Source organism: Enoplosus armatus, chromosome 3 (assembly GCF_043641665.1).
Source record: "Enoplosus armatus isolate fEnoArm2 chromosome 3, fEnoArm2.hap1, whole genome shotgun sequence".
Lineage (NCBI taxonomy): Eukaryota > Metazoa > Chordata > Actinopteri > Centrarchiformes > Enoplosidae > Enoplosus > Enoplosus armatus.
The window spans coordinates 18,694,363-18,719,465 of NC_092182.1; the positions used below are offsets into that span (position 1 = coordinate 18,694,363).

At 40.8% G+C, this 25,103-nt stretch overlaps 1 protein-coding gene across 1 annotated transcript in view; it reads right to left on the reverse strand.

The window, feature by feature from the left end:
• Window positions 1-316: 316 nt before the first annotated feature.
• Window positions 317-25,103, reverse strand: part of ppp1r16b (protein phosphatase 1, regulatory subunit 16B) — a 79,673-nt gene continuing 54,886 nt past the window's right edge. Inside the window, exons 4-11 of the mRNA XM_070902399.1 lie at window positions 17,889-18,034; window positions 16,009-16,112; window positions 10,633-10,757; window positions 3,974-4,099; window positions 3,805-3,880; window positions 3,288-3,417; window positions 2,756-2,903; window positions 317-1,980 (exon numbers count right to left, since the gene is read on the reverse strand). Of these exons, the coding sequence (XP_070758500.1) occupies window positions 1,507-1,980; window positions 2,756-2,903; window positions 3,288-3,417; window positions 3,805-3,880; window positions 3,974-4,099; window positions 10,633-10,757; window positions 16,009-16,112; window positions 17,889-18,034 (1,329 nt within the window). The 3' untranslated portion in view covers window positions 317-1,506. The remainder of the gene's footprint in view (window positions 1,981-2,755; window positions 2,904-3,287; window positions 3,418-3,804; window positions 3,881-3,973; window positions 4,100-10,632; window positions 10,758-16,008; window positions 16,113-17,888; window positions 18,035-25,103) is intronic.

Consider the following 25,103-nt stretch of genomic DNA (forward strand, 5'->3'; position numbering starts at 1 on the left):
ATACCAAATCGATGAGTGGGTTAATGTTAAAAAAAAAACAAAAAAAACTGAGGCAAGCATAGAATCCATGTGTATCTTCAGAAAACTCATACTATACTTACAGTAATTCATTACACAACATTTACAATTTCTGTTAATGAGACAAATACAGTGACTGGAAGAAGATAAAGCCACACAATGGCCACCAGAAAAAAACAAAACAAAACCATTAACAAATAACACTGTTATTTGTAGTGACACAAAGATCAAATCCATCCCAATAGGATGGCATGTTGATTTTTAGTAACATGTACATATAGCAGACAGTAACCCTTACTTCACTTTATCAGTTGAACGTTTATTTTTCATGTCAGAAGGTGCTTTGCTGGAAGACTCCCCAGCTCATCTTATATTGCATTCACACTCTCCACACACCATCCAAATAATAAATACACTCAACTTCAGGAACCATCATGTTTTTTTTTTGTTTTTGTTTTTTACACATTACATTAATTTCATAAATAAAGACATGTACAGTAATTTTCAACCATGTTTGCTTAAATTATCTTAACGAGAGAGCACAAAGTGGATTATGCATAAAACAGAGCATGAGCTGTCAGTTCAGCTTTGATATGAGAGGACAGTGAGGTGAAGTATAGTTGACAGTCTCAAACAATAGCGCTCTATACTCTTTCCTGTTACCTCTCGCTGTAGAAGTACACTTCCTGAATATTTTAACACTGTTTTATGGCATTCCTTCCCTTTTACGTATGCAGGTAGCATTTTAACACGAGAGATACTTCTAAAGAGAAGTCACAGATCTCTTTTTGCTACGTTTCGCTGTGTCTGATATGTTGTAGTACAACACCCTGTAAAACAATACATCTGGACCGCTCTGTGATGACCTTCCTGTACATTTCAAAGAATATGACAACATTGTGAGTTTGTCCTGAAGAAAATGTTGTTCAATTACATGATAACCATCCATGTAGGGTAAAAAAAAAAACCTCTTTTCCATCTTCATCTCTGTGGCAGAACATGCACCTTGTACCTTGAGATCATCTCTACTGTCCTGATTCAAAATTTTTGACCCTTTCCAGGTGAAAAGCTTAAAAAAACTGCCCACACTGTTGATTCTTAAAGGTTCACGGGGACAGCAGGGCCAGAGTAACAGTTTCTTGCACTCTTTCTATCCCTTTGGTCTTGTAGAGAGACTCCATATTATATATGAAAAGGAATTTTAATCCAAGTGACGTCTGGAGGATAAAATGGCGTTGCTCAATTCCTTTCCTCTTCTCTGCTACACTTGAAACATGCCTGCATTTGGGAAAGGAGTCACATGGCAGGGAGATACAAGGAAATCCTTCTTCAGGCCGACCAGGAGGGGAGGAAAAGGACGTTAAAAGACAGGAACACTCCCTCTTTCCTTTCCTTCCTTCCTCTCCTCCCTCCTATAGCACGCTCCACGCTTCCCTCCTCTCTGTGCAAAACACTTCCTGTTCCGTCAACAGTCACATGACCAGGGCGCTATGACACGCAGCAGCAGGTCTGCGCCTTCGGCTGCTCTTCCTCTATTGGCTGTTTCAGTTTGAGCAGGGGCGGGTCGCCGCTGGCTGGTGTGTAGTAAACCGCGCTGCCATTGGAGGAGACCAGCGGCATGCGGGGGTCCTCGGAGTTGGTTTTGGCTTCAGTGAAGGAGTCTGTGGAGCCGTTACCTAGGTGACCGTTGAACAAGGGGTGATTCAACAATTTGGCGGCGGCCCTCTGTTTCTTGAGCTCAGACAGCGTCTGAGCGCGCTCTCTTGGCCAGGGTTCCTCCTTGGCGGGCTGGGTGGTGATAACCCCGCCATTATCAGACAATGGCGTGTTTCCATTGGAGGGCGGTTGCGGCGGCATGGACGTCGTCGTGGAGATGAGGCCGTTCTGTTTGCTGTTGCCATCTTTGAGGATGGTGGGCAGCTTGGGCTTGTCTGGCAGCTCCACAGCTACGACTGGCTTAACCTGCAGGACAACAATAGAGATTACTTTAATCCCTCTATAAGGCTTCTCTTTTGGATATTAAATAAATGGAGGTCAGACTCTGTACAGGGGAGGTCAGACATCTTTGATCTGGTGCCCAAGCTGAAACTAAACTGATATGTAAAGCCAATTTATTTGATACTATAAAGAGAAAGCCTCCCTTCAGAAATTGTTGTTCAACGTACTTCCATTTCAGATCATGACATCCTTCGTGTCTCTTAAAGCCTTTTGATAATCTGTTGATAATGTGCCTCAATTTGCTGCAGTCGGGCAGTGTGTGGAAGCTTAATAGTGTGAGCAATAGTGATTGCATAATTAGACAGGTATTTTTTTCCAGTGGGGGAAAAGAGCTGTTGCAGTCTTCTCTATAATGCATTCTTATCTACTGACTCTACTGTTGGTGGAGGAATGTATTGCGCTTATTTTCCATTGTGGGTTTCTTCCTGTGAGACTTTTCTTAAGGAAACATCTTTAACACACCTACATCACAATCTGACATTCAGACTCCTGATGTGTGGGAGCGATGATTATATTAAAAGCCTTTCTAGCTGTACTAAAAATATCTCTCAGTCATGTCAGGTCGTATATATCTGGCAAGTTACATGCAGGAAGTAGAAAAATACACCATCAAACGGAGGATTCATTCTCAAATGCTACTTTTAAAACTGTAACACATGTAATGCGTAACTATGCACAGGTTTGTCTAATTCTAAAAAACTAGCAACAATAATAAAAGATAAATAACCTGAAGACTCACATTAACCACCTGGATATTCTCCTGATCAGACTCTTTCTCTTTTTCATCCTCCTCCTCCCTCCCTCCTCTCCACACGATGGCCTCCGTCTCGTACTCTTTACGGCACAAGTTGTGTCTGTCCGACAGGCTGGCTCGCCGCACCACTTTTCTGTGGACACAAGAGCTTCCAGTGAGATGCAAGTAGGAAAGAAACAAATATTATTATTATTATATTATAGTGTCTGGAATTGCTTATACATCTTAAGTTTTACTTTTGAAGATTAAGGGAGGCTGATCTGCTCATCTAAAATCAGAGTTTAGAGCACGCACATCCAAAAAACATTTACAAAAACTCTACAGAAGGCAGGACTCAGACAAAAGATCTGCACACTGATGATATCGACGGCTCTCTCCATTGAGAAGGATTTCTGTACGATTGAAACGCTGCTCTATTAAATTAAATCAGAACAGTGCACAGATTATTTTTGTCTGACTTGATCTGCTGATCCTCTTTGCAGTAGCAGCAGTAACACCAGCAGATGTCAGCACTTACCCACGACTGCCTGCACTGGACGTTCGCCTGCACAGTGAGGTCTTGTGTTTGAGCTGTGACTTCATGATAATGTCATGTTTATGTTTCAGGTCCAGCAGGATGGCTCTGAACTCCTCATCCTCACACAGATCTTAAAATGAGAAGTATGAAGGACAGGAAATATCAGCTCCTTTCAAATAAAACTGCGTCTTTTGGGCTTTGCTAGAAGGATTATAAAATGAATTTGTTTAGATAGTTATTATCCTTAGCGATGCTACTAGTCTCTCATACTGTCAACATATAATTAAGTTGTAAAAATTTACTAACCAACAAGATTGCCAAAAATGTACAAGCTGACATAACTAGTACTGAAAATAGCACAAAAAGATTTAGATTAACAAGATATAAATCAGCATTTAAACAGAACAAACCCATGATGTAAAACAAGCTGGAAATGAGACCCTGCTGAGATAAGACGCTTGTTTTCTTAACCCCCCACCAGGTGTATTGATAAAAGAGTGCTGAGATGTAAATATACCGATGGGGGTCTCTTCTAGGAAAGTCTTGGCATTGAGACTGGCTCCATGAGACACCAACAGCTCTGCCACATGCATCTGAAACAGCAGCAGCAAATTAAGTTAATGGTTTTGGAAACCTCTGTGTGTGTTCGCATATCTGTTTCCTGTTTCCTGTTATGTTTACCTTACCTGACCCCAGCACGCTGCAGCATGAAGAGGCTGCCATCCATCTGAATCTCTCAGGTCCATGCGAGCTCCCCCCTCCAGCAGCAGCTCTGCAGCCTGCACGTAGCCATTTGCTGCTGTGATGTGGAGCTGCAAGGGCAGAGGAAGAACAATGATTAGATTTTCCCAGTGCACAGGGTTTGCTATAGATATGCTCTGTGCATAAAATCCAGTGTGGATTTCACACTAAAGCCACAATTTAGATGGCAAAGAATGCTGACCATACACTGTACAAGACATCAGACTACACCTGCAATAATCTACATCAGATAATCACTAATGTTTTGTCAAATGTTTTGTCAACAACATTGTAAAAAGGCTCTGCTAATATTTCAAGCTGATGGGGTGCTTGGATCCTGCTGGAGCAGCTCTTCTACAGGTTGTAAACTGAACTGAACAGTTAAAGATAAAGAACTGATCCTGCTGGCCTGAGATGACAAACTCTGCAGGTCAGCACCTCACTTGTGTGAGGAAACAATTATACCACCAGCTGAGGAGAGGGAATCACTGCACATCTGTTTTTTAATCTCATCTTTTCTATCAGGATATTAACTCTAGTCTTCACCTCTTAAACCTCTCTGTACCACCGGCAGGCCAGTCAGTACAAACTTGTGTTACACAGCCAAACATTGTTCAAACCCACAGTTTTTCCACTTTAAATTCTAGTGGAGATACCAACGTTTCCAAGCATACAAAATATGTATATGCTGAATTAATTGGAAAATAGTGTTCCCAGAGCCACAGGTGACTTTTTCAAATGCCTTGCCTTGACAGACCAGCAGTCCAAAATCCAAGGATATTTAATTTACTATCATAGAAGAGAAACCAACTAAATATTCACATTTCAGCTGGAATCAGTAATTTTCAGGCATTTTTGCTTGAACAAAATTACTTGAGTGATTAATCAATTATTTTTAATGCTGGTTAATGCCTTTTGGGTATTCAGAACATTTTAGGTACAGCATGTTAAGGGGTTAATAATAAGATTAACAACATACTCGCACATAATATGAAACCAATGCCAGCCTTCCTTTCATCTGTATCAGGAATGAAGCCTGATGATTTCTCTGGCAGGTTTATTTGGTTGCTATGTCAATAACCGTACACCACCAAACCTAGATCAAACTCTAGTGAGAAGGAATACATCTTGGTCTGAACACATTGGAGTGTTACTGAAGAGAGAGAGAGAAACGCACGCAACATAAGATTCAACATTATTGATCCTCATGCGGAAATTAGGATGTAACTGGCAGAGGAAAATCACAGCCCTGTGCACTGCAGGGGTTCAGACACATGCATTTGATATGGTGATCATTTCGGAACGACTCACTGACATAAATCAAATGCTACTGCAGGAGGAGCAACGCAAAACGCCAAGAGAAACCAAGACTTTAAAGAAAAATAAGTGAATTCATGGAACAAACGGGGACATATATTTATAAAAGGTAATTACAGGCAGCAATTTCTTTTACAAACTGCAGCATTTTTAGTATAAAGATGTTCTTCATCTGTCTCCTAGACAGCAGGAGAGGGAGCACACAGCTACATGTATATAGAGAAAAATCACTTAAAAATTGCAGCATTTTAAAATGTGTCAAGGTGTCTTTTGAAAGCAGCTTTCACAATGTTTATAACCCACAGTAAATGTATCCACAGCAAAACTATAAAAGCAGAATGTGAAGACTGAATTCAGGCTTCACAGCACATCAGTTATGTCAATGGCTGCCTGATCTTTAGAGTACCGGACGTGTTTAAGTGGATGTTTATCTGAGGTGCTACAATAAGAGGACATTTTGAAAGCATATGAGGAACATTAAGGTCTATCAGTTCCTGGAGGGCTCAGCTCTGTCTGGTCTTATTGCCTTTCGGGTGGTGCTGAGGCTGAATGAGACCCACTGATGCAGAGCAGCATTTCCAGGACTGGAATTCTGCTAACGGAGGATTTGGACAAGCTCAGGTTTCTGGATTATTTGACCAAACACAGCATCTTAACTAAATAAACGCCTCCTCATTTACTTACTTTTAAGTTAAGGGGCCAGTATGCTATACAGTTGCATTGTGGGTAATGCAAGTTTGACAAGGAAGAATAATGCATGGATTAAAAGATGATATCTCTGCTCCTCCTGCTGCATCGATTTTGTCCAACTGTTCATCGTGAGTCAGACAATGTTATGGGACAGTAATGCTGAATCTGTGGAGTTCTCTGCAGCCATGCCTGCAGCTCTGTGAGACTGCACTTCCTGGAGGTCCAGTGGTGCTTTGCTAAATGCTAATGCATGATAACATGCTCACAATGACAATGCTAACATTCTGATGTTTACCTTCTTAGTTTGGCATGTTAGCATACTAACATTTGCTAATTAGCATTAAGCACACAGTACATCTGAAGCTGATGAGAATTAATTTGTTTTGCAGGTATTTAGCCGTGAAAGTATTGAACAAATAAAAAACTTGAACTGTAAATAATGCTAGCTATAAAATGAAAGTTATTACAATTCACCCTGACCAGGACATGTATGTCTGAACCAAATGTAATGTCAATCCATCCAAAAGTTAGACATTTCCCTCAAAACCAAAAATGTCTACCTCATGGTGGCGCTGGATGAAAAGTCAGGGGAAGTCATTGTTGAGATATTTCAGTCTGAACCAAAGAGGTGAACCGACTGGCATTGCCATCCCTAGAGCCACGCCGGTAGCTCCACCAATGCCAGAAATCACATGTTTCCTAATGTCTGCAGAGTGTTCCTGTGTTTGCAATGGTTTCCTCAGAGCATTTCAGTTTCCTTGCGCAATATCACTCGCAGCATGTCTTGGGTGTACCCTGCCTCTTGCCCAAAGCATGCTGGGATAAGCTCTCTCTGTGTTATCCAGTTTTTGGCCAACAGTCTAAAGACATGCCCTTTAGGTGAACTGGAATCGTCAGGGTGTCCGTCTATGTGTGTTAGCCCTGTGAGGGACTGATGACCTGTTCAGGATCTACCATGAATCTTCTCCAACACAAGTGCATGCTGGGGCCGGCTCCTGCCCCCTGTGACTGAACACAGTGTGTTTAGAGGATGGATATATGATAATACTTTCCTACAAATAATCACAGAAAACACTGTAACTCCCCTTACAGCTGACTTCTTTGTATTATTTTTTATCATTTTGAATGTCTTTTAAAATGGTCTCTATCTTTTTAATTTGTGTTTTCAGTGTCTAATGCTGCATTTCCTGTTTAATTTTTGAATGCATTATGTAAAGCACTTTGAAATGCCTTTGTGAGTATACAACTAAGCTTGCCTAATTTATTCTGTATGAAACATTATTTTGTTCCCCATTAAAAACTTTGCCAAGAATTGTTTATTCACATGAAATGAATGAACTGGAATGACCGTCTTAGGTTTGTAGTGACCTTTTTTAACTTTCAGGAAAGATCATTTATGTGATCAGTTCTTGTAAAGTTCACATTTTTACAATGTTTTTGATAAATTGATCTTTTGGTTAGTACCTTGTTTTCGTTTTTGTCAGATTTTTCAGTGAGTTTATCACATACTGTAGCTTATGCTTCCTCTCTCTTCAAGCGATTTATCATCAGTTTGCATCACAACCTCGTGAATTGAATCGAATAAATTGTTTCCCCTCTAAGAGTTTCATCAACCCATTTGCAACCACAAGAGATGGAAATCATTGTTCCTGCACGTCAAAACAAGGACACAAAATATATTTCAGTGGAAAACAAAAGATTAACCTTACATAACCTTCCTACCAATTCCAGGTCTCTTCCCCTCGTCTTTGCCAGAGATTTTAATAAGGCATGCTCTAGTTTGCTTCATCGTGCTTGAATGAAGATTAACAGACGCATAAAGCAGGGGGACAAGCAGCTCAATCAGACAATCTGTGGTAAGACTTTAAAGCTTAACAGGGTTATTTTGGGCTACTACCATGTAATGTCCCCTAGCTATTTTCATCCAGTGATCTGTCACTGTGTTTCTCCAGCGTAGCTAAATCCCTGATACATAATAAAGACTTCATTAAGGCGTCTGACATTATACACTCCACTCAGGAAATTATACGCCAATGATTTTTTTGTGCCCTACTTGACTTTTAAATGCACCAGTGCACCAACTTCAAAACAAAACAAAGTCAATGACGACTTTATTCGGTACACTTCCCCAATTATACTAAAACAAATGACTTATCCACACAGAAAGAAGCATGTGGCTGTGACAAACTGTAAGAAAAAATAAAGTCAAAAGGACGTGACGTTCGCATTGATATTCAATAACACTACAATTAATCATGTATTGGATGGGATTTAAAAGGCCCCAAGAGAGTAGTGCCGAAAAGTTCAACTGTCATGTTGACTCGAGTTTTCTGTGTTTTTGAGTCTCATATGTGGCCTAAAAGTGTGCACAGGGCACACTAACACAACATGCTGCTTTTGAGTGGAAGTAAAGCTATTTATGATTCATAATCCTTCTAGGAAGGAACAGTATCCACAGGCTAACAAGCCAACTGTACAAGAGCACTAGTACATGAACAAGTCTGGCGAGTCCCAAAGCAGTCTCTTCAGTACACGCTGCAGCAGTCTGGCCTGAACAGGAAGTGTCGAGGGCAGCGAGTATGTACAGGAGCCGAGTCAGGTCGAGTACATGGGTTTGTAGTGCTGAACCGTCTCAGCAACACGTGCATACAGTTACGGTAAGCCCAGGGCGGAAAACACCAAATCAGTCAATCACACCTGCACTGCTTAAAGACACGTAAACATTGTCACAGTACTCGAGTGAGTTTGTAGAACTGTTTACGTCTGTAATGCTTCCAGTTTGATCGCTGGCAGTTTGTTTGGTAATATACAAAACCCAAGTAGGCGCGAGTGCCAGGCTGTGGCTCTTTTCTGGAAGCACCACATAGCAGTGCAGACCCAGTGCATACCGAACTCTCTGTAGAAAAGATTCATTCATTCATCTTTTCGCCAGCGCTGCCAAAGGATGTATCATGTCTAAACTGTGTTACGGTCCAGTGGGCTAAGAGGGCTGAATCATGCAGATAAAAGACCAGCTGTGTATTTCAAGTGTGTCTCAGGACTGTTTTATTGCCTCACCGATGCAAACCTACAGCAGCTTACCGCTCCTTAGCTAGGCTTTGTTTATTGCTCAGAATATTTTTTTGGTGCCGTATTTGTTCATTCATGATTCATCATGTTTGAAGCTTTTATCTTTTGTTTCGAATCCAATCATTTCTTATTAATACTAATCTTTTTTTCTGTAAGTGCAAGCATTAAGCTTATTTATTAGGCTCATGATGGATTGTGTTTCATTTCAGATAGTCAGGACTTACCAGTTACGAAACCATTAATTTGGATTTTAAGTAAATTTCCAATCTGATCTTGCATCAGTTTATGAATTACATGGTGAAATTTAGTTTTATGATTCTCATGTCTCATAATGTATTATTGTTTTTCCTTAATGCATACATGTGTATTATTACCGGTTTATTCTAATCTATCGTGACTGCAGGTGTATTCGGTGCTCACGAACAGATCACTTTTATAGCTGCAGAGCATTTTGAAATCATACAGCTGATTTGCCTTTAAGACGATTATAATGAGTCTCTAACTGCCTGATTAGCTTTGAAGGTTTTATAGCCTCATGGGCTAGTGTTGCAGAGCACATAATCATTAAAAGGTGAATCTATAATAAAGATGGTCCCCTGAATATTAACACACCATTTCCTTTTTTCTCTCAGTGCAGACGTCTGATGCTTGGTCCTTTGGTAAGAGTTATAAGAGTTGTGTGCTGGACTTTTCTCACAGAAGACACCATCCCATTCCAGTTTTAATCTCTTGACAATCAATCAATGTCCTCTCTAATCGCCATGCCATTCATAGTGTTGCTCTTGTCACGGATTATACCGCATTACATTAATTTGTCCAATGCAACTCACATTTTTTTCCACACAACCACATTGAGAGCACTTTTGGGTTCAGTGTAAACAGGAGGAGCTGAGAAATTAACCAAATGTACAATTAATTCATTTTACAACAAAATCTGTTTACGGGTCTTGAAAAGTATTACTACAAAGGAAGCTGTGTGAATATATGATAAATTGCCTCAAGTGACATCAGTTGAGGCTGAAGACTAAGTTTTAAACAAACCAGACCTCCCCTCATCTCTACTTGAGCTTAGTGGCTCGAGGCTACATTGGCCGCTGCTAGCATAACGCATCCAAATCTCAAACGGTCTATGGTCGAGTTGCATTGTGGGTAATGAAAGTGCCAGAAGAATGTGTGGATTAAAAAAGGCAATATCCCTGCTTCTGCTGCATCGATTTTAATCCTTTTTTTTTTTTTATCAAACTGTCCATTGTGAGTTCAACAATGTTACAGGAGTGCAATGCTAAATTGGTGGAATACTCTTTTGATGGCTGAGCCCCTCTACGAACTGAACTACAGCCACTATGAACCATGTCAACCTGCTCACTATAACATGTTGTACTGTTTTTAAGTTTTGTTAAAACGTTTTGCCTGTTTATTTATACCCTTGAAGAGACATTTCGATTCAGCCATATTTTTTTATAGTTGAAATGACAATAAACTTGAACTTGATTGGTAGAGAAAGTCGAAACAGAGCACAAAGTCTTACCAGAGTGGCTCCCTGAGAGTCCTGTTGGTTGACCTCCTCTCCCTGTCTCAGCAGCTCCTGAATATCTCCCAGCATCCTCCTCTCTGTTGACGCTCGTGTCTCATTGATCATCTCCTGGGTGATGCCTGTCAATCGAATACCCAAGCAGAACCACAGTGTTAATCACAAGGGAGACAGTTTTTTCCTGACCGCCTTAATATACAGCTGCAGCGTGCCAACAGAGCCAGATCCTAACTGATCTGAGGCACATGGGGGCACACAGAAGCAGCTGGAGCAGCGACGCAACATAATGTTATAGAGAGAAAGCTTAATTTTCAGGATTGACAGCAACATCTTTTTTAAATTACACTGGAGGTTTTCTACAAGCAACGGTTCATGGATTCCCCAAAAAAAGCTCCTCCGCAGGTATTGAAAGTTTAAGTAGAAATAAGTAGATTTTAATGGGACAGCGGCAGAAAGTGACTTTTGTTGTGTCACTGAGATCTATAATGGGCACATGATAATGGTTATATGAAATAAATTCACTTTCAGATAATTGTTTCACTTTATTTAACTTGGGCACACTGAGTCTGAGTGGCAGTTTTCATGCACTTTCCTGCTGGCTTTCATAGCATCTCTTGGCAAAGAGTTTTGTGGTGTTTGGCCCAGTCGAAGCTCAGGTGATTCTGTCTGTCACAGCTACTCTAAATTCCTCCTTTAATCCGTCGCCCAACTGCCAGGTAGAACTCAATTCTGTGACCGCCACACTTGACTTCTTCTCCCACAGCTCAGCAGTAATGTACTATAGTGTACTGTCCAGCAAATTCAAAGAAATGGCAGATTAACAATAATGAAAAACAGCCTGTCAGTCAGAGCTATGACTCTTATATTCCCTCAGTGTCTCACTGAATGTGTGAGTTACTCGAAGGATGACTGAGGTCTTGTGTTGTGGATGCGAAGACTACATAATTGTGTCACTTGAAGAGGTTAACTATCCTTCAAATGACAGCAGCTGGAAATAAGAGCTCAAAGTTGGAATATTCACTAGAGTTGGTTATTTAAATATACAACTGTTTTTTTCTGGGGCTTGGAGGACACTCCCCTCAAACTGGACCCTTTTACTTGAAATAAAAGGTAGAAGTAGACATGCATCAACTGAATGTGCATATGTTACTGTCAGTATTTCAGCCCTACAACCTTTCCTGTGACACTGTGTTGTAAATTGAACCTGGGCTGGTAGGCAAGTCAAACTCCTGGTTCAATGTCACACGGCCCACACAGACATGTGATGGCCAGTGATTGTGATGGAGGTGCTGAAAAATGGTGTGGAGGTTAACTGGTATTTCTCTCTGAATTCATAATCAGAATCACAGCCGGAGGGTGTTTGAAAAGGCGCAGGAATCAGGACGATGACAGTCCCCTTTGTCAACTTAAATGAAATGCATCCCTCCAGCTACTGTTTTCTTCTGTGTTTTCTGTTGTTTCTGCTGGCAACCATCAGTCTCTCCGGTACTAATGTCACAAATTTCACTTGCCTTGTTTCTGTCATATTTTGATCTAGCAACAGGGATGCCCCACAGCTTAACAATGCCCCACATGATTTAAAACGGCAAAATACAGCAAGCATTCATCTTTGTCATACTATAACAAATGAAGTAAAAGAACTGTCAATATATCTCATAAATAGCAACACAAGAAAAACTATTCTGAACCTGGAAATGATCTCAGGAACGGCTAAGGAACAAACACTGGTCTGTGGAACAAAATACTCCCAATCCACATCTACAAACTATTTATATTTCTGAATAAACTGTGGCCAACTTCTGGATATCTGGTGCAGAAAACCTGTTTTTCTGAGCTAAACTTCAAGTATAGCTGTGTCCTGCAATGACAACAATACTTGATCATTTTAAGACTGACTCACTGACAAATGTTGCAGCTAAAAGCACAACTGGATTCACTAAACTTAATGTCACACCTCCCCTCCCTATCTATTTTGACAATGCAGGGGGTGTCTTACGATGACTGATTAAAATCAAAAAGTCCAAACTTCTCTCTCGAAATATACATGAAGATTTAAAGTCCTAAATGATCCTCTCCCTTTCACCAAAGATTGTAGCTCCAGGAAGGAAGATGGCAGAGAGAAATAAATCAAAATCGAATTAGGGCTGCAACCAAGGATAATTTTCATTATTGTATATATTATGATTATGATTATTTAACTATAACTACTTGGAGCCCAGTGTAACGTCCGACCAACAGTCGAAAACTCAACAATATTCAATTTACAATCACCAACGCCATGTTTATTAACAGTCTGTGATCTTTACTGGAATTCTTTATCCCTCCATCATTGGGGAAACAAAACAACATTAACTGTGTAGCCAGTGGGTTTGACTACTCTGCATTCACGCTATGCCACCGGTTCAGTTCCTGGTAGACATTTCCCCCTTATCACTGCAGCTCATCACAGATGAACTGGGCTCTACAGGGGAGGATCAAGGAAGAGTCAGATCAGTCGATGCTGCATATGAAGTGGTGTGTGTGTGTGAGTGTGTATGTGTGTGAGAGAGAGAGAGAGAGAGAGAGGGAGTGCTGGTGTGCCCATCCCTGCGGCGTCTCTGGAGAGAGAAGTCTTATCCAGCAGTACAGTGCTGAGAACATTACGGGAGCAATTAGCAGCGCCGCTCTCCCTTTGATCGGCTTAATAATCATTCTTCTCACCTACTGTACCGCTATCTGCATTCTGCGGCTCCAGAGATCCTATTGTAAGCTGAGAACCTCATTTTCGGCGGTCTGTGTTTTCCCCGTCCCAGCCCCCACTCTCTCTCTCTCTCTCTCTCCCTCTCTCTCTCTCTCTCTCTCTCTCTCTCTCTCTCTCTCCTCTCCCTCTCCCTCTCTCTCTCTCTCTCTCTCTCTCTCTCTCTCTCTCTCTCTCTCTCTCTCTCTGGGTTTCCAATATTGTCTCACATCCAGGATGAAATCCATACAATGTGGTGTCTTGTGCGCTATTTGCACTGTTAAAACTCATCAGAATCAAAATCATTAACCCTGCACTTGTTTGCAATACAGTACTTATCATAACAGGGCTTTGTCTGACCTTTAATTATTCAGGGGAATATGACTGAGCACTCATGATGCTCTCCAGCATCACCCTGCTTCTAAACAGTTTTCTACTGTTTACCCCCGAGCAGCTCCACTGAAGCATTAGGGATTTAGTATTAAAAGGGCACCTTGTCCATGGAAAATGACAATATTTTTCAACCTTGTCTTGTTTGCTGCTACTTTGCTGCTCTGCCATGTACACACGCTGCATTGACAGCAACCCACAGCCTCACACATGAAAACAAAGCGGTGTGTGCAGATGAATAGGATGCTAAGTCAGTCATGCCTACAGGGAGCCGAAGTGAAACTGGAACTTCCAGGTCCTGTTCCAGAAGAACCTAATTCAAAAACCCACATTTTGTAACAACACTAATAACTACCTTTGCAGGCTAAACGTCACGGCTCAACAAAAGAGGCGAGTCAAGGGGGCCGCAGTTAGAAGACCTTAGAAGAGCTTACTTTCAGTCAGACTCAGACACAAGTGCTTGAAACGATTAATGTAAAACTTAAGTGGGTTGAATATGAAGCTAAAGCGGGCAGCCTTAGCTTAGCTTAGCATAGACTGAAAACAAGACAAAAAACGTGTAAAAACAATGATCTGCCATTTTACCGGAGGTTGTGTGCCAAACTATTTCATGTCTGCGAGCAGTAACTTCCTGTCGTCTCTGCTAGTTGCCCGGCAACTGCTCCCTTCCAAGAAATAGTCCACAAAACCCCCTATAAAACAGCAAATTGTTGTTTTTACACTGCAGTTTTTGAGAGTGGTGTCAATCTCCTCATCTAACTCTCCATCAGAAAGCGAACAGGCATATTTCACGAAAAGTTGAACTATTCCTTTAAACCAACCGCGTTTCAGGAGCCGATCTGTGCATCCAAACGACAGTATTTGTCTAAACTCAAAGCCCTCGCAGCCACAGATGATTTTGCAGCTTTGTTGCCAACTGTGTGTTCACATGTCTGCCTGTAGATGTCAATGTTTTGTTTTTGTCTTCTAGTAAACAGTTACAAGAGCTGATGTTAAGAAGGTTGAGTGTGATTTAAGTCCAGTGTAAATAAAGCTGTCTGTCATCCCGACTCCCTTTGTGTCAGTCTTTCTTAGTGTCAAACAAACAGACAGAAACGCAAACACATCCAAAACACAGCTTGAGTTTCCCCTTACACACATTTATGTGCATTTATGTTCATGTCAGTGCTGATCTCTCTATCTCTCTGAACCTTTTCTCAGTCATGTCAAACAGACAAACTGTGCCAAGTGCGTTTGTTTACAGTGACTCAGCATGAACATACTGTATCCCAATCTGCATCCCGTCGGGAGTGAGAGAACTGTGAATATCTGAGAGCTCCCTGAGGTGTCAATCCTGAAACTGTGCGGGACACCAGGTGCTTTCTGAGGTCACAACCCCCGCTGCCGTCTTCCTCTACAGTCTGCTCCCGTGGTTGACATACTTTTAAGACTGCAGGAAGCTACAAACACTCTTTCCCTCCTGCACAGGTTAAGGAAGCTTTATACTGTATGTTACAAGTAAGGGAAGGGTTTGGGGGTCAAAGACAACTCTCAAATAAACAGAATTGTGCAATATTGAACATTAGCTAAACCTCTACTCCACACAGCGATTGTCCAATCATAGCTTAACAATCTTAAGGATGTTGTTTTTAGCCTTTTTAAAACCAAAGTGTAAGGAGGAATTAAACAGTGAGTTCATCTGCTCAAACGTAAGCCGCAATTGTAGCAAGTCAGGCTAATTAGCTTACTTCCCGCAGTAGTAACTGAGTGTTATTTCAAAGCTAAGGAGCACATCATTAACCAACTATATTATTTAGAAGTTACAGGTTACGCTAAATAAAAAGCCCAGTTCATGACTAACAAATCCATTCTGTAGTATTTCCCCACTTTGTAGAAGCCGGTCCTGGATGACACCAGAGTTTATGCTTAACATTAGCGGCTCTGTCCCGCACTTTAGGATTTTAGTAAAACTTTTTGTCTTGGAATTGCAGCTTTAGCCTCAGTCTTTTAGCACATTATCCTATATGTCAAGTGCATATCCTAACCACTAAGACGAATTAGCTAGCAACAGCTAATTAAATCTGCCACCCACAGTTGACATTTCAGCCGGAAAAAACAATGCTTGGAATGAGAAACCTGCTTTTGTCTACCTCTTGTCTGAAAACCAGGACATATTTTAACATATGTAAGAATTTCCAGTAGTAGATCTGCCACTGTTATCATTGTAAACTACATTACGTGTTGAAGGTTACTTAGGGAGGGCGGAGAATCAAACATTTATTCTCTACCTCTGTTGGCCATGGCTGTCTCAATGATGTCCAGTGTTGGGTCGTCTTCACACAGATCGTAGGGCATGTTCCCATCAGAGTTGACTGCCAGCAAATCTGCACCACTGTGGGAGACGAGCAGATAAATGATTTGGAATATTAAATGTAATGACTAACACATAACTATAGGAGTAAAGGTTGTTTACAAAAACATGTAAATAAAAAGACCATTGACTTGCTTTTAATTCAAAAAAAAAAAGAAAAGACAAGACTAGGCACCAACTAAATATCATTTTAAGATGTTTTGCAAAAGGTTTATTTATATCAGCAATGTTTTTAATCGTCATAATAAAACAGGCCTGTATTTCATATCCTGATCAGTCGTGAGACCCACAAAATGCTGGAGAAAACAAAAGTCAGATCTATAACTCAAAGTCTTGGACAGGAGTGACAAAGAAAATCTCAGTTGGAGGACTAATTGATGATGCTAATTAAATTCTTTCAGTTCAGAACAAGTTTGCCTGCATTATTCAGCGGTTTTTAATCAGTAATTTCACTGTGGATAATGAGTCCACGCTGTATGATGAGGGGCTTGACAAGTCCTGTATGTCAACAGATGGCAGCAGTGTGTCTGTATATTTTGTGTGCGTATGTGTGTGTGTGTGTCTGTTTTTAGTTACTGCATGCAGGCTTTAATTCAGTGTGTGTGCACATGCAGTCTTCATTTGTCTGTGCATGCTTGTGTGTGTACATCCTGTTGAGGATCTATTTAAATCCTAATTCAACATGTCCACAATGTGTACACGCATGTAACTCTGTACAGTAATTCCATATGTGCAGGTGTGAATGTGTCAGCGTAAAGAAATCCACTACACATGTGGATGTATTTGCTTCTGCGTCAGTATTATTGAATTATGAATCACATTTACATGACAAAGAAGATAATAACAACTCATTCTGTGCCATTTGTAAATCATTACACGTCCCAGCGCTGAGAGATGATTCAACATTACCCCCTTATTAACTTTCAGCATGATGATATGATCATATCATGTTGTACCAAATTCTGCTGTCTAAATTAATGACTCCCAGCTAATTGTAATTGAAACTGTGGTTTGTCTGATGTAACACATAAACACTCCAATTAATTGTCAGTTTGAATACCTAATATGTGATTTGCCAAATCACGATACTGATATCAGAAAAGTACGGTTAATTAATATTGTGATACTGATTTCAACAATATCTGCCTGCCCTGATATGTCCTATGCTGGAAAAAGTGGACGACAATGCCATTTCACATTTTGAAATCTACTGAAATGCTATATGTTTTTTCTTGCTATTGCTATTATTGTGGGTTAGTTGGTATTTCCTGTACTGCCAGGTGCATTTCCATCAGTTTCTGCATCCTCTGTTGTTTTTGGATCAGAAACACTTCATTTCTCTTGCCCAGAACTCAATTAAAACATAATTCATAGGTTCACACAAACTGCAAAACAGTGGCTCACTGGGGAAAGTGGTTGCAATTATACCTGAATATTTGACGGTACAACAAAAAAAGTAAAATGCCTGTTTATTTCAGACTGTGGTGTGTGCACAGGATTTTCCTCAGAAAACTCCAGCCGGTCAAAACTTTAAACTAACTTAAACTTGATGCAGACTCTATGGGGTAAAATGTGTCAGCACCTCATTGTGACGGGTTGTTTGTTTAGTTTTCTCAACAAAAACTCAAAAACGTCTCCCAGATACTGCGAGGTGCTGCTCTGATTAATTACGGCAAAGGGAACATACAATGTAATCCATCAGTCTTAATCATTTAATAATTATTTTAAGCGGAGGTGCTCTTAAGAAACTATGAAGCCCTGGTGTAGCTCCTGGTGTGGCGTATCTGCATGTCTTACTGTGCTATGAGTATCTTGACCAGTCCTGCGTGGCCACATGTAGCAGCAGCGTGCAGCGGCGTCCACAGCTCGTTGTCCTGAGCGTTGACACTGGCTCCTCGGTCCAGCAGGATCTTCACCATCTCCTCGTAGTTATCTATACAACACTGTAACGAAAGAGAGGGGGAAAGAAGACATTTGTATAATTTTTGATACTGTAACACTTGCTGGTGTAATACAGCAGATTTAGTTAGAAGGAGGAAAGACGTATGACAAGGTGGGATGGATGAAGAGGAGAGAAGGGAGAAGTGAAGAATATTGAGTGAACAGGAGGCAAGAAGGCAGAAAGGAAAATTAAAATAATGTAACACTTGGCAGGACATGTGTCTGTATCTTCTCTTTTAAACTCATTCATTAAGTAACGTGAGAATGCTGTCGACAGATGAGTTTCCTCTTGTTTGGAGGAAAATGAAATGCAGGCTGAGAAGGAGCTCTACTTTTTATTATTTTCTGTCTGATGTGGCGTATAATTCACACAGTGAGTACTTAGCTGTGCCACAATGATGCCGTATGCTTCGGCACCTTGAAGTGAAACTCATTTGTCATCAAGAGCACAGACGAACGAGAAGTCCATCAAGAAGTTAAACCATATCTCTGCAAAAGCACTTTAATAGCTTATTGCAGAGTGCAAAACTGAGACCACATTAAGCCAATGTGGACACAGTGCTTCTGCAAGACATTTCGCCCACTGAGTGGGTTGTTCCCTGGATCTGAGACAAAACTGGAAATGTACCCATAGCTCACACCCATCCACCGAGACAGAGAGACAAAGAGGGACAGAAAGTATTTTCCCTGTTAGACTTGGGTGTGATTACAGGGTGTGGAGGAGGGAGAAATGTTTCCATAAAAACCATCCTCCAATCTAGCGGGTGTCAGCAACAGCAGTTTTCTCCATCAAAGCTAATTGGTGTGAGTGTGGCAACGCTGAGCTGCTGAACATTGAAAGACGAGAAGACAAGAGGGGAAAACAACAGAGAGAGAGCGAGAGAGAGACTGCAAGGAGCAGACATGAAGTCAAAGATGGGATTACTTTGTCACAGTAGCAGGGTCAGATATAATCAGACAACTGAAGGAGTCAGAAAAGTCTGAGAGGGACATTTCAGCAGGAGTTATTATTAAATCTGATCTATCACATGTTATTGTTGTAACCTCCCATCATTCACTCTGAAGCAGAAATGTCATAAAAATCCTTCTTCGTTCCCAGAAACGGCTGCATGTTTTTACCAAAGAAAACCTTCACTAGTGTGAGAAGCCACTGGAGTGTTGTCATTTCTGTTTTGCAATGAAAATGAGACATCTGTCATGATGAAAAGTAAAATCTCCTCCGACAAAATGACTGCTGTTGATCCCATTATGATTCTACCCACTGAAAGCCATTTATTGAAGATTTAAACAATGAGAGGAAATGAAAAGAAAAAGTTGAAACAAAACAAAATGCTCCCAAATCCCTGACTGCCACCCACCAAATGAATCCTTCAATGTTAACATTAAAGCCTCTATGTTTAGAACTTTATATTATCATTAAAGTATCGTTTACATTATTCTCATGGAACGTTTCTTTTTTAAAGAAAAATTAGACAATTCAGGTGGAAATTGACTCTACATCTTGCTCTCAACTCATCACTCTGTGTCTTCAGGTTGCTCACTTACACAAAGATGATGCAAATAGACATATTGTAAACTTTTAAACTGATATAAAACTACATTATATAAACTAGAGCTGAATCAATTAGTCAATCAACACAAAATTCATCAGCAACTTTTTTTTTTTTGTTTGGTTCCAGCTGTTGATCTCCGTTTCATATCACTGCAAATTAAATATGTTTGGGTTTTGGTCTGTTGGTCAGACAGAATGTCACCTCGGCTCTGGAAAACCGTGATGGGCGTGATGATTACTGGATAATGAGATTAATAGTCTGTTGCAGCCTTACATGTTTATGAAATAAAACATATTTTATGATTTTTTTTTTTAATTTTAGTAGTTGCTCAACTAATGATGATCCCTGACTAGAGATGATACGGAGGACAACAGGATCAAACATTTCCCCTTATTAATAAAGTATTATAAGGCCGTCATCACATCAGCAGCTTCAAGTGACATAAAAAGTCCCAAAAGTTTTAGGCAACATGTAACGTAAGAATGCCTTAACCTGAAAAGTCTGGTATGAATTTGAAAAACAAAGTGACCCATAAGAATTAAGGGATGACACGAGTCACTGATTCACAAAAATGTCATTAATAAGAAATAACATGCACGGACGAATGAGCAGATTCATTATTTTCCAATCTAGTCCTCCAGTGACTTTTGTCCTGTGGTTTCTCTTGCAGTTGTTCAGGTGACCAACAGTCTGGCTCTTTTCAGACAAGAAATAAGCAACATTACATTCAGACTTGTGCAGCATTGAGCGTTGTGACTACGTAAAGTGGCACGAGTGCTTATTCAAACCGACATGTAAAATTGCTCTTACATAATGAGGTGCATGTCTAAAAAGGGGCGTGTGGCTGGTTTTCTTTCCTGCATTCTCTTTGAAGCCCAGGTACGAATTAATTTAGAGATGCTGTTACACATCTGTTGTGTTGAGTGATATACTTCTAATGAAGAGTTTATTTCCCCCCATTTTCACCTCTTTAAATGTTCCACCACACTGTACATGCTCGCCATATAAACCTGGAGAAGTTGAGGTGCACAGAGAAGACTGTCTTTCTTTTTCATGGATTTACATAGAGGATGAGCTGAAGTGCAATCTCTAGAGGTTTCTAGTATCTGACAATATGAGCAAGAGCAAGTCAGACAGTAATACAGAGAGAGGCACAAACAAGAATATAAACCAACAGGATGGAAACGCCAAGAAAGAAAAGGGGAGGGCAGATTAGAACACAGACAAAAGTTACTTTGGAAAATGAAAACAACAACAGCAGACTCTTCTTCAGCATCTTATTCACATCATTTAGATTTAGACCTTTAAGTGCTTTTATCACCGTTAACAGGCTGACAGCACCAGAAACACAGTAGAAAATGACCCATATACACCCATATTTTCAACACAACAGAACATTATACAGCAATTAAATATACTAGCAAATAGTAAAAGTTACTTTTCTGACAATAAATATCCTTATAGTAATGAGTATCGAGTGTTTAGTGTAATCCAGCAAGAACTGAGCACAGAAACAGTTATTTTGCGACAAGGCGAGCAGATGTGACTGTGAATGATTTAATGGGTGAGATGTCACCTTTACATCCCTGCCAGCCTTAAAACAAAACCTAAATCTGTTTTTTCAGACACCTGCTCTCCATCTCTGTCTCCGCCTTCCTACCGTCTGAAAAAACATCTTAATCTGAATGCTTAAACAACAATAATAAAAAAGAGACTATTAGACTACATTGACATAGGAATAAAATGAGTTGTGTGCATTCTCTGGAGTTTTGTAGCTTCGACTGCCGAGGCTACTCAGATAAGGCGGCTCTGACAGGAATGTGGGGGGGAGTACATAAATGAATATACAACACAAGAAAGAAAATGAAATTACTTCACAGATGCAGAGGAGAGATAGCAGGAAGACAGATAAGAGGTGAAACAGATGCAGAGAAAAAACAACTGCTGACTGACTGGAAACAGTATGGCCTGACAAACACATCCTGTGAGTAACGGTTTAGTCGCCGTGAAAAGTATTTACAGAGTCCAAAATGTTCACACGAGAATTGTGCATTTTTTCTGAGCCACTTTGATTTTTACATTGATCATGTGAGTTAAAATCTGACTGACCACTAAAAGACAATCCATATTCAGCCAAGGAGCTACCGTTTACGAGACATGTCCTAAATAAACTGAAAGTTTGACCCAAGGATCATTTTAATGTTACGATTTGTGTGATAAGTAGGACAGCGGGTATAGATCTGGTAATTCAAATAGGTCTGGTGTTCACTGACAGCTGTTTCCCTGGTTGGAGAAACAATCAACCCAACGAGAGCTTAGTTGGCAGGATTAAGAATGGGAACGTTATATTTCTGTGCCAGAGCCAGAACAATGTCCACAAAACAAAGGGGACAGGCGTACGTGGGATCAATGTAGCTCAGAAGCCTGTTGAAAGTCAACTTAAAAACTAATAATAACTCTTAAATCTGCATATTCCTAATAGACTAAATGAGACTTTTGAAAGAATAAAATAACACATTCTTGCTTTTACACAAAAAAAACACAAGCACTAAACTAACACCCTTGTTCCAGTCAACACACTGAGGCGCTTCGCTGCTACGGCCTTACCTGGTCTGGTATGACCAGTGGTGGTTAATGTCAGCTAATGTTAGCAACCTTTAGATATAGAGTCAGTTCACTAAATGTGTGACTGTTGACTCTACTTGTGCTACTGCTACACGTCGAAGATAAACCTTTCAGTTTAACCTTTTATCTCAAAAGTAAAACAAGACGTAAACACACTGTAGCTCACCGGCAGTTAGCAAAAGCTACGTAGTCTCACTTTAACTGCTCCAAGCAACCACGACTACCGTGCTGTCAGAAAATGCCAGTACAGATATATCACTCGCTACTGATTGCTAGACAAAATACCAACCACTCCTAACAAGAAAACTGCAAACATGAACACAAGTCAGAATGAATGATACAGTTAAACAAACATAGTCTAGTGTGTAGTCATAGACAGTGTGATCATCCTCTGCTGATACATGCTGCTCTTTATAGCTGTTGCCTAAAAGGCTGTCCCGACCTTTTTTAAGTGCATGATGTGAAAAGGTTTGTGGAGAAATCTCTGTGATATGTATATGAGGAGGAAAAGAGCCACATGATACTAAAAGCAGGCAGACAGCATGAAAAGAAAAAAAGAAGAAAGACATGAAGGCTACAATATGGAGATCCTGATCCCAGTCAGGAGAAGGTTCACTCAGAGGTTTCTCTTTCTTCTGAATCTTTTCTAGAGCAATCTGCACCAGACTTGGTATGGTATACCATAGGCATACCCTTTTTTTTAAGTAAAGAGTATAAATTCAGTTGGACTAGGTGTGAAAGGCCTTTATTGTCAGTGATGCTCAGATAAAAAAGGTGACAGACAGAAAGAACAAAGTGTCTACATGACCTTCTTCTAAAGAGGCCAAAAGCGGAAGTGGTTCTCTGTGGAAGCTGGTTTATTTGTGTCAACTACTTCTGGTGTAAACAATGTCAAACGAGCATGAGTCACAAATTTCCTTGTCACCACATGTGTGTGTCGGTGTGTATGACAGCATTAAATTGGCAAATCATACATCTCGTTACACGGAGATGGTGATTCAGAGAGCAAGTTATGGATTTCATTTTCTGTCTGAGTCTGGTAATTGGCAAGCTTGAAGATACAATTCAGGAAAAATGAGCAGCCTCATAAAAACTGACAAGAACAAGAGTCTTAAGAGACACACAAGCTTGTCAAAGGCGTCCGATACACTGATGGATTAGCTCACATCTAAAATCTCCAGCCTGCAGCAGTGGCATGACAGATGTCGTCATAAAAACCCATGAGACTGCAACCTACACAGCAGCTAACAACTAGGCTAATCTCCTAACCTCCTTCTGAATAAACCCACACACTTCCGCCCACCTGCTAGCCGACTGCTAAATTAATCTCTTAGATTTTCCTCTGAAAATCACACATATTTGCCCACGAGCTAACTAGTGGCTAGTTAGCTTGTGGGTGCAAACTAAACTCCTAGCCTTCACCCAGGAGATCCCACCAGCCTCCACCCCTCTGGTCTTGGCAACCAGACAATCAGGCCAGCAAGGAAATAATGTGCCTTTCATGAAAACTATTCGCACAAGGATGGAGTGTGGCTCGGACAAAGGCTCAGATTATGCCTGGGAAACAACAGCAACAGTCTTACTGGGATCCGTCCGTGGGCTGAGAGGACTGTGGTCCGGGTTGGGGAGCAAAATGACAAGGAAATAAGGCTGAGACTAAAACTGAACTGCAGAAATTTAATCAGGGATAGTTCCACGAGGGCTGTCGGTGACAGAGCTGGCAATGAAACTGAAATACTGAGGGGTTAAGTGAACAAGACCAGGACCAGGTGGCCGAGAGTACAGCCGAGACTGCAGGAGGTAAAAGGATAAAAAGGGCTTTAAATTATTTTACCAGAGCTGAAAGAACTAATGCAAATCACGAAGAGGGAAGGGGGTCTGAGTGCAGAAACTCAAGATGCCAAGTTCAGCTGTTGAGAATTAGACCTAAAAGGCTAAATTAATTGAATCCAGGCTGTGACAAGCAGCTGGGACATCAGCAGTACGGCGGATGATTTCTGGGCTGAGGTACAGCTTAAACTATTGTTGCATGTCCTTTTTCCGACCTGTCACTCACCTATTCTGTCGACACTTAATCAGATCTCTGAAAAATACATGAAAACACATTAATAACAAAAAGTACAGGTGCTCAGAGAGACTAGAGAGACAGTTCCAGGGTTATTACTGAATTTGGGGAGCAGAGAGTAAGAGCATGGTACTGAAAGGCTGCCAGGTCTGAGTTTAAGGTCCTCAAAGGCTGTAGTGATGAAGAGACTGATGAAAAAGTCTGGGACCACGCAGGAATGTTAAAAGCCCGCCTCAGTCATCCCTGAAAGGGCATAAATATTTGAGTGGTTGATTCATTGAAGTAAATGTTTTTAAATGCGACTCCAGCAGTCTGTTGATGTTTCGGGTCAGTGTGCCCACTCAGCCACATCGGGGTCCTGAAGCAAAACACAACAACTCAGAGCCAGATAACAGCTGTGACTGAAACAAACATGTGGCAGGTGTGTTTTAAAGCATCTGCTGTCAAGGATACCATCTCTGTTAAGAGCTTAGAGGGTGTTCAGTCCTATAATAGCACTGTGTTAAAAAAACAAAACAGGGCTGCGTTAGTGAGGGAGTTATAGTACAGATACGGGTGAGAAAAAGAAATATGGTCAAGGAGTAGCCCATTTTATTCTTGCCGAGTCGCGAACTCAGCTCGCATTGGGCCTCATAGCAGGAGCCAGCAACAAAACCGACCAGGGTCACCACGAGACTATCTCCCCTCAAACCAAATGTCTTGCACTAAACTGATTGGCTCAACAGGTGCATCTGTGCCAGCGGCTACAGAGAAAGTGCTGTTTTTAAAAGCGTCTTCAGTCCTCGATATGTTGAAGCTGGATATCTGTGCTTTGGATATTAGTTTCAC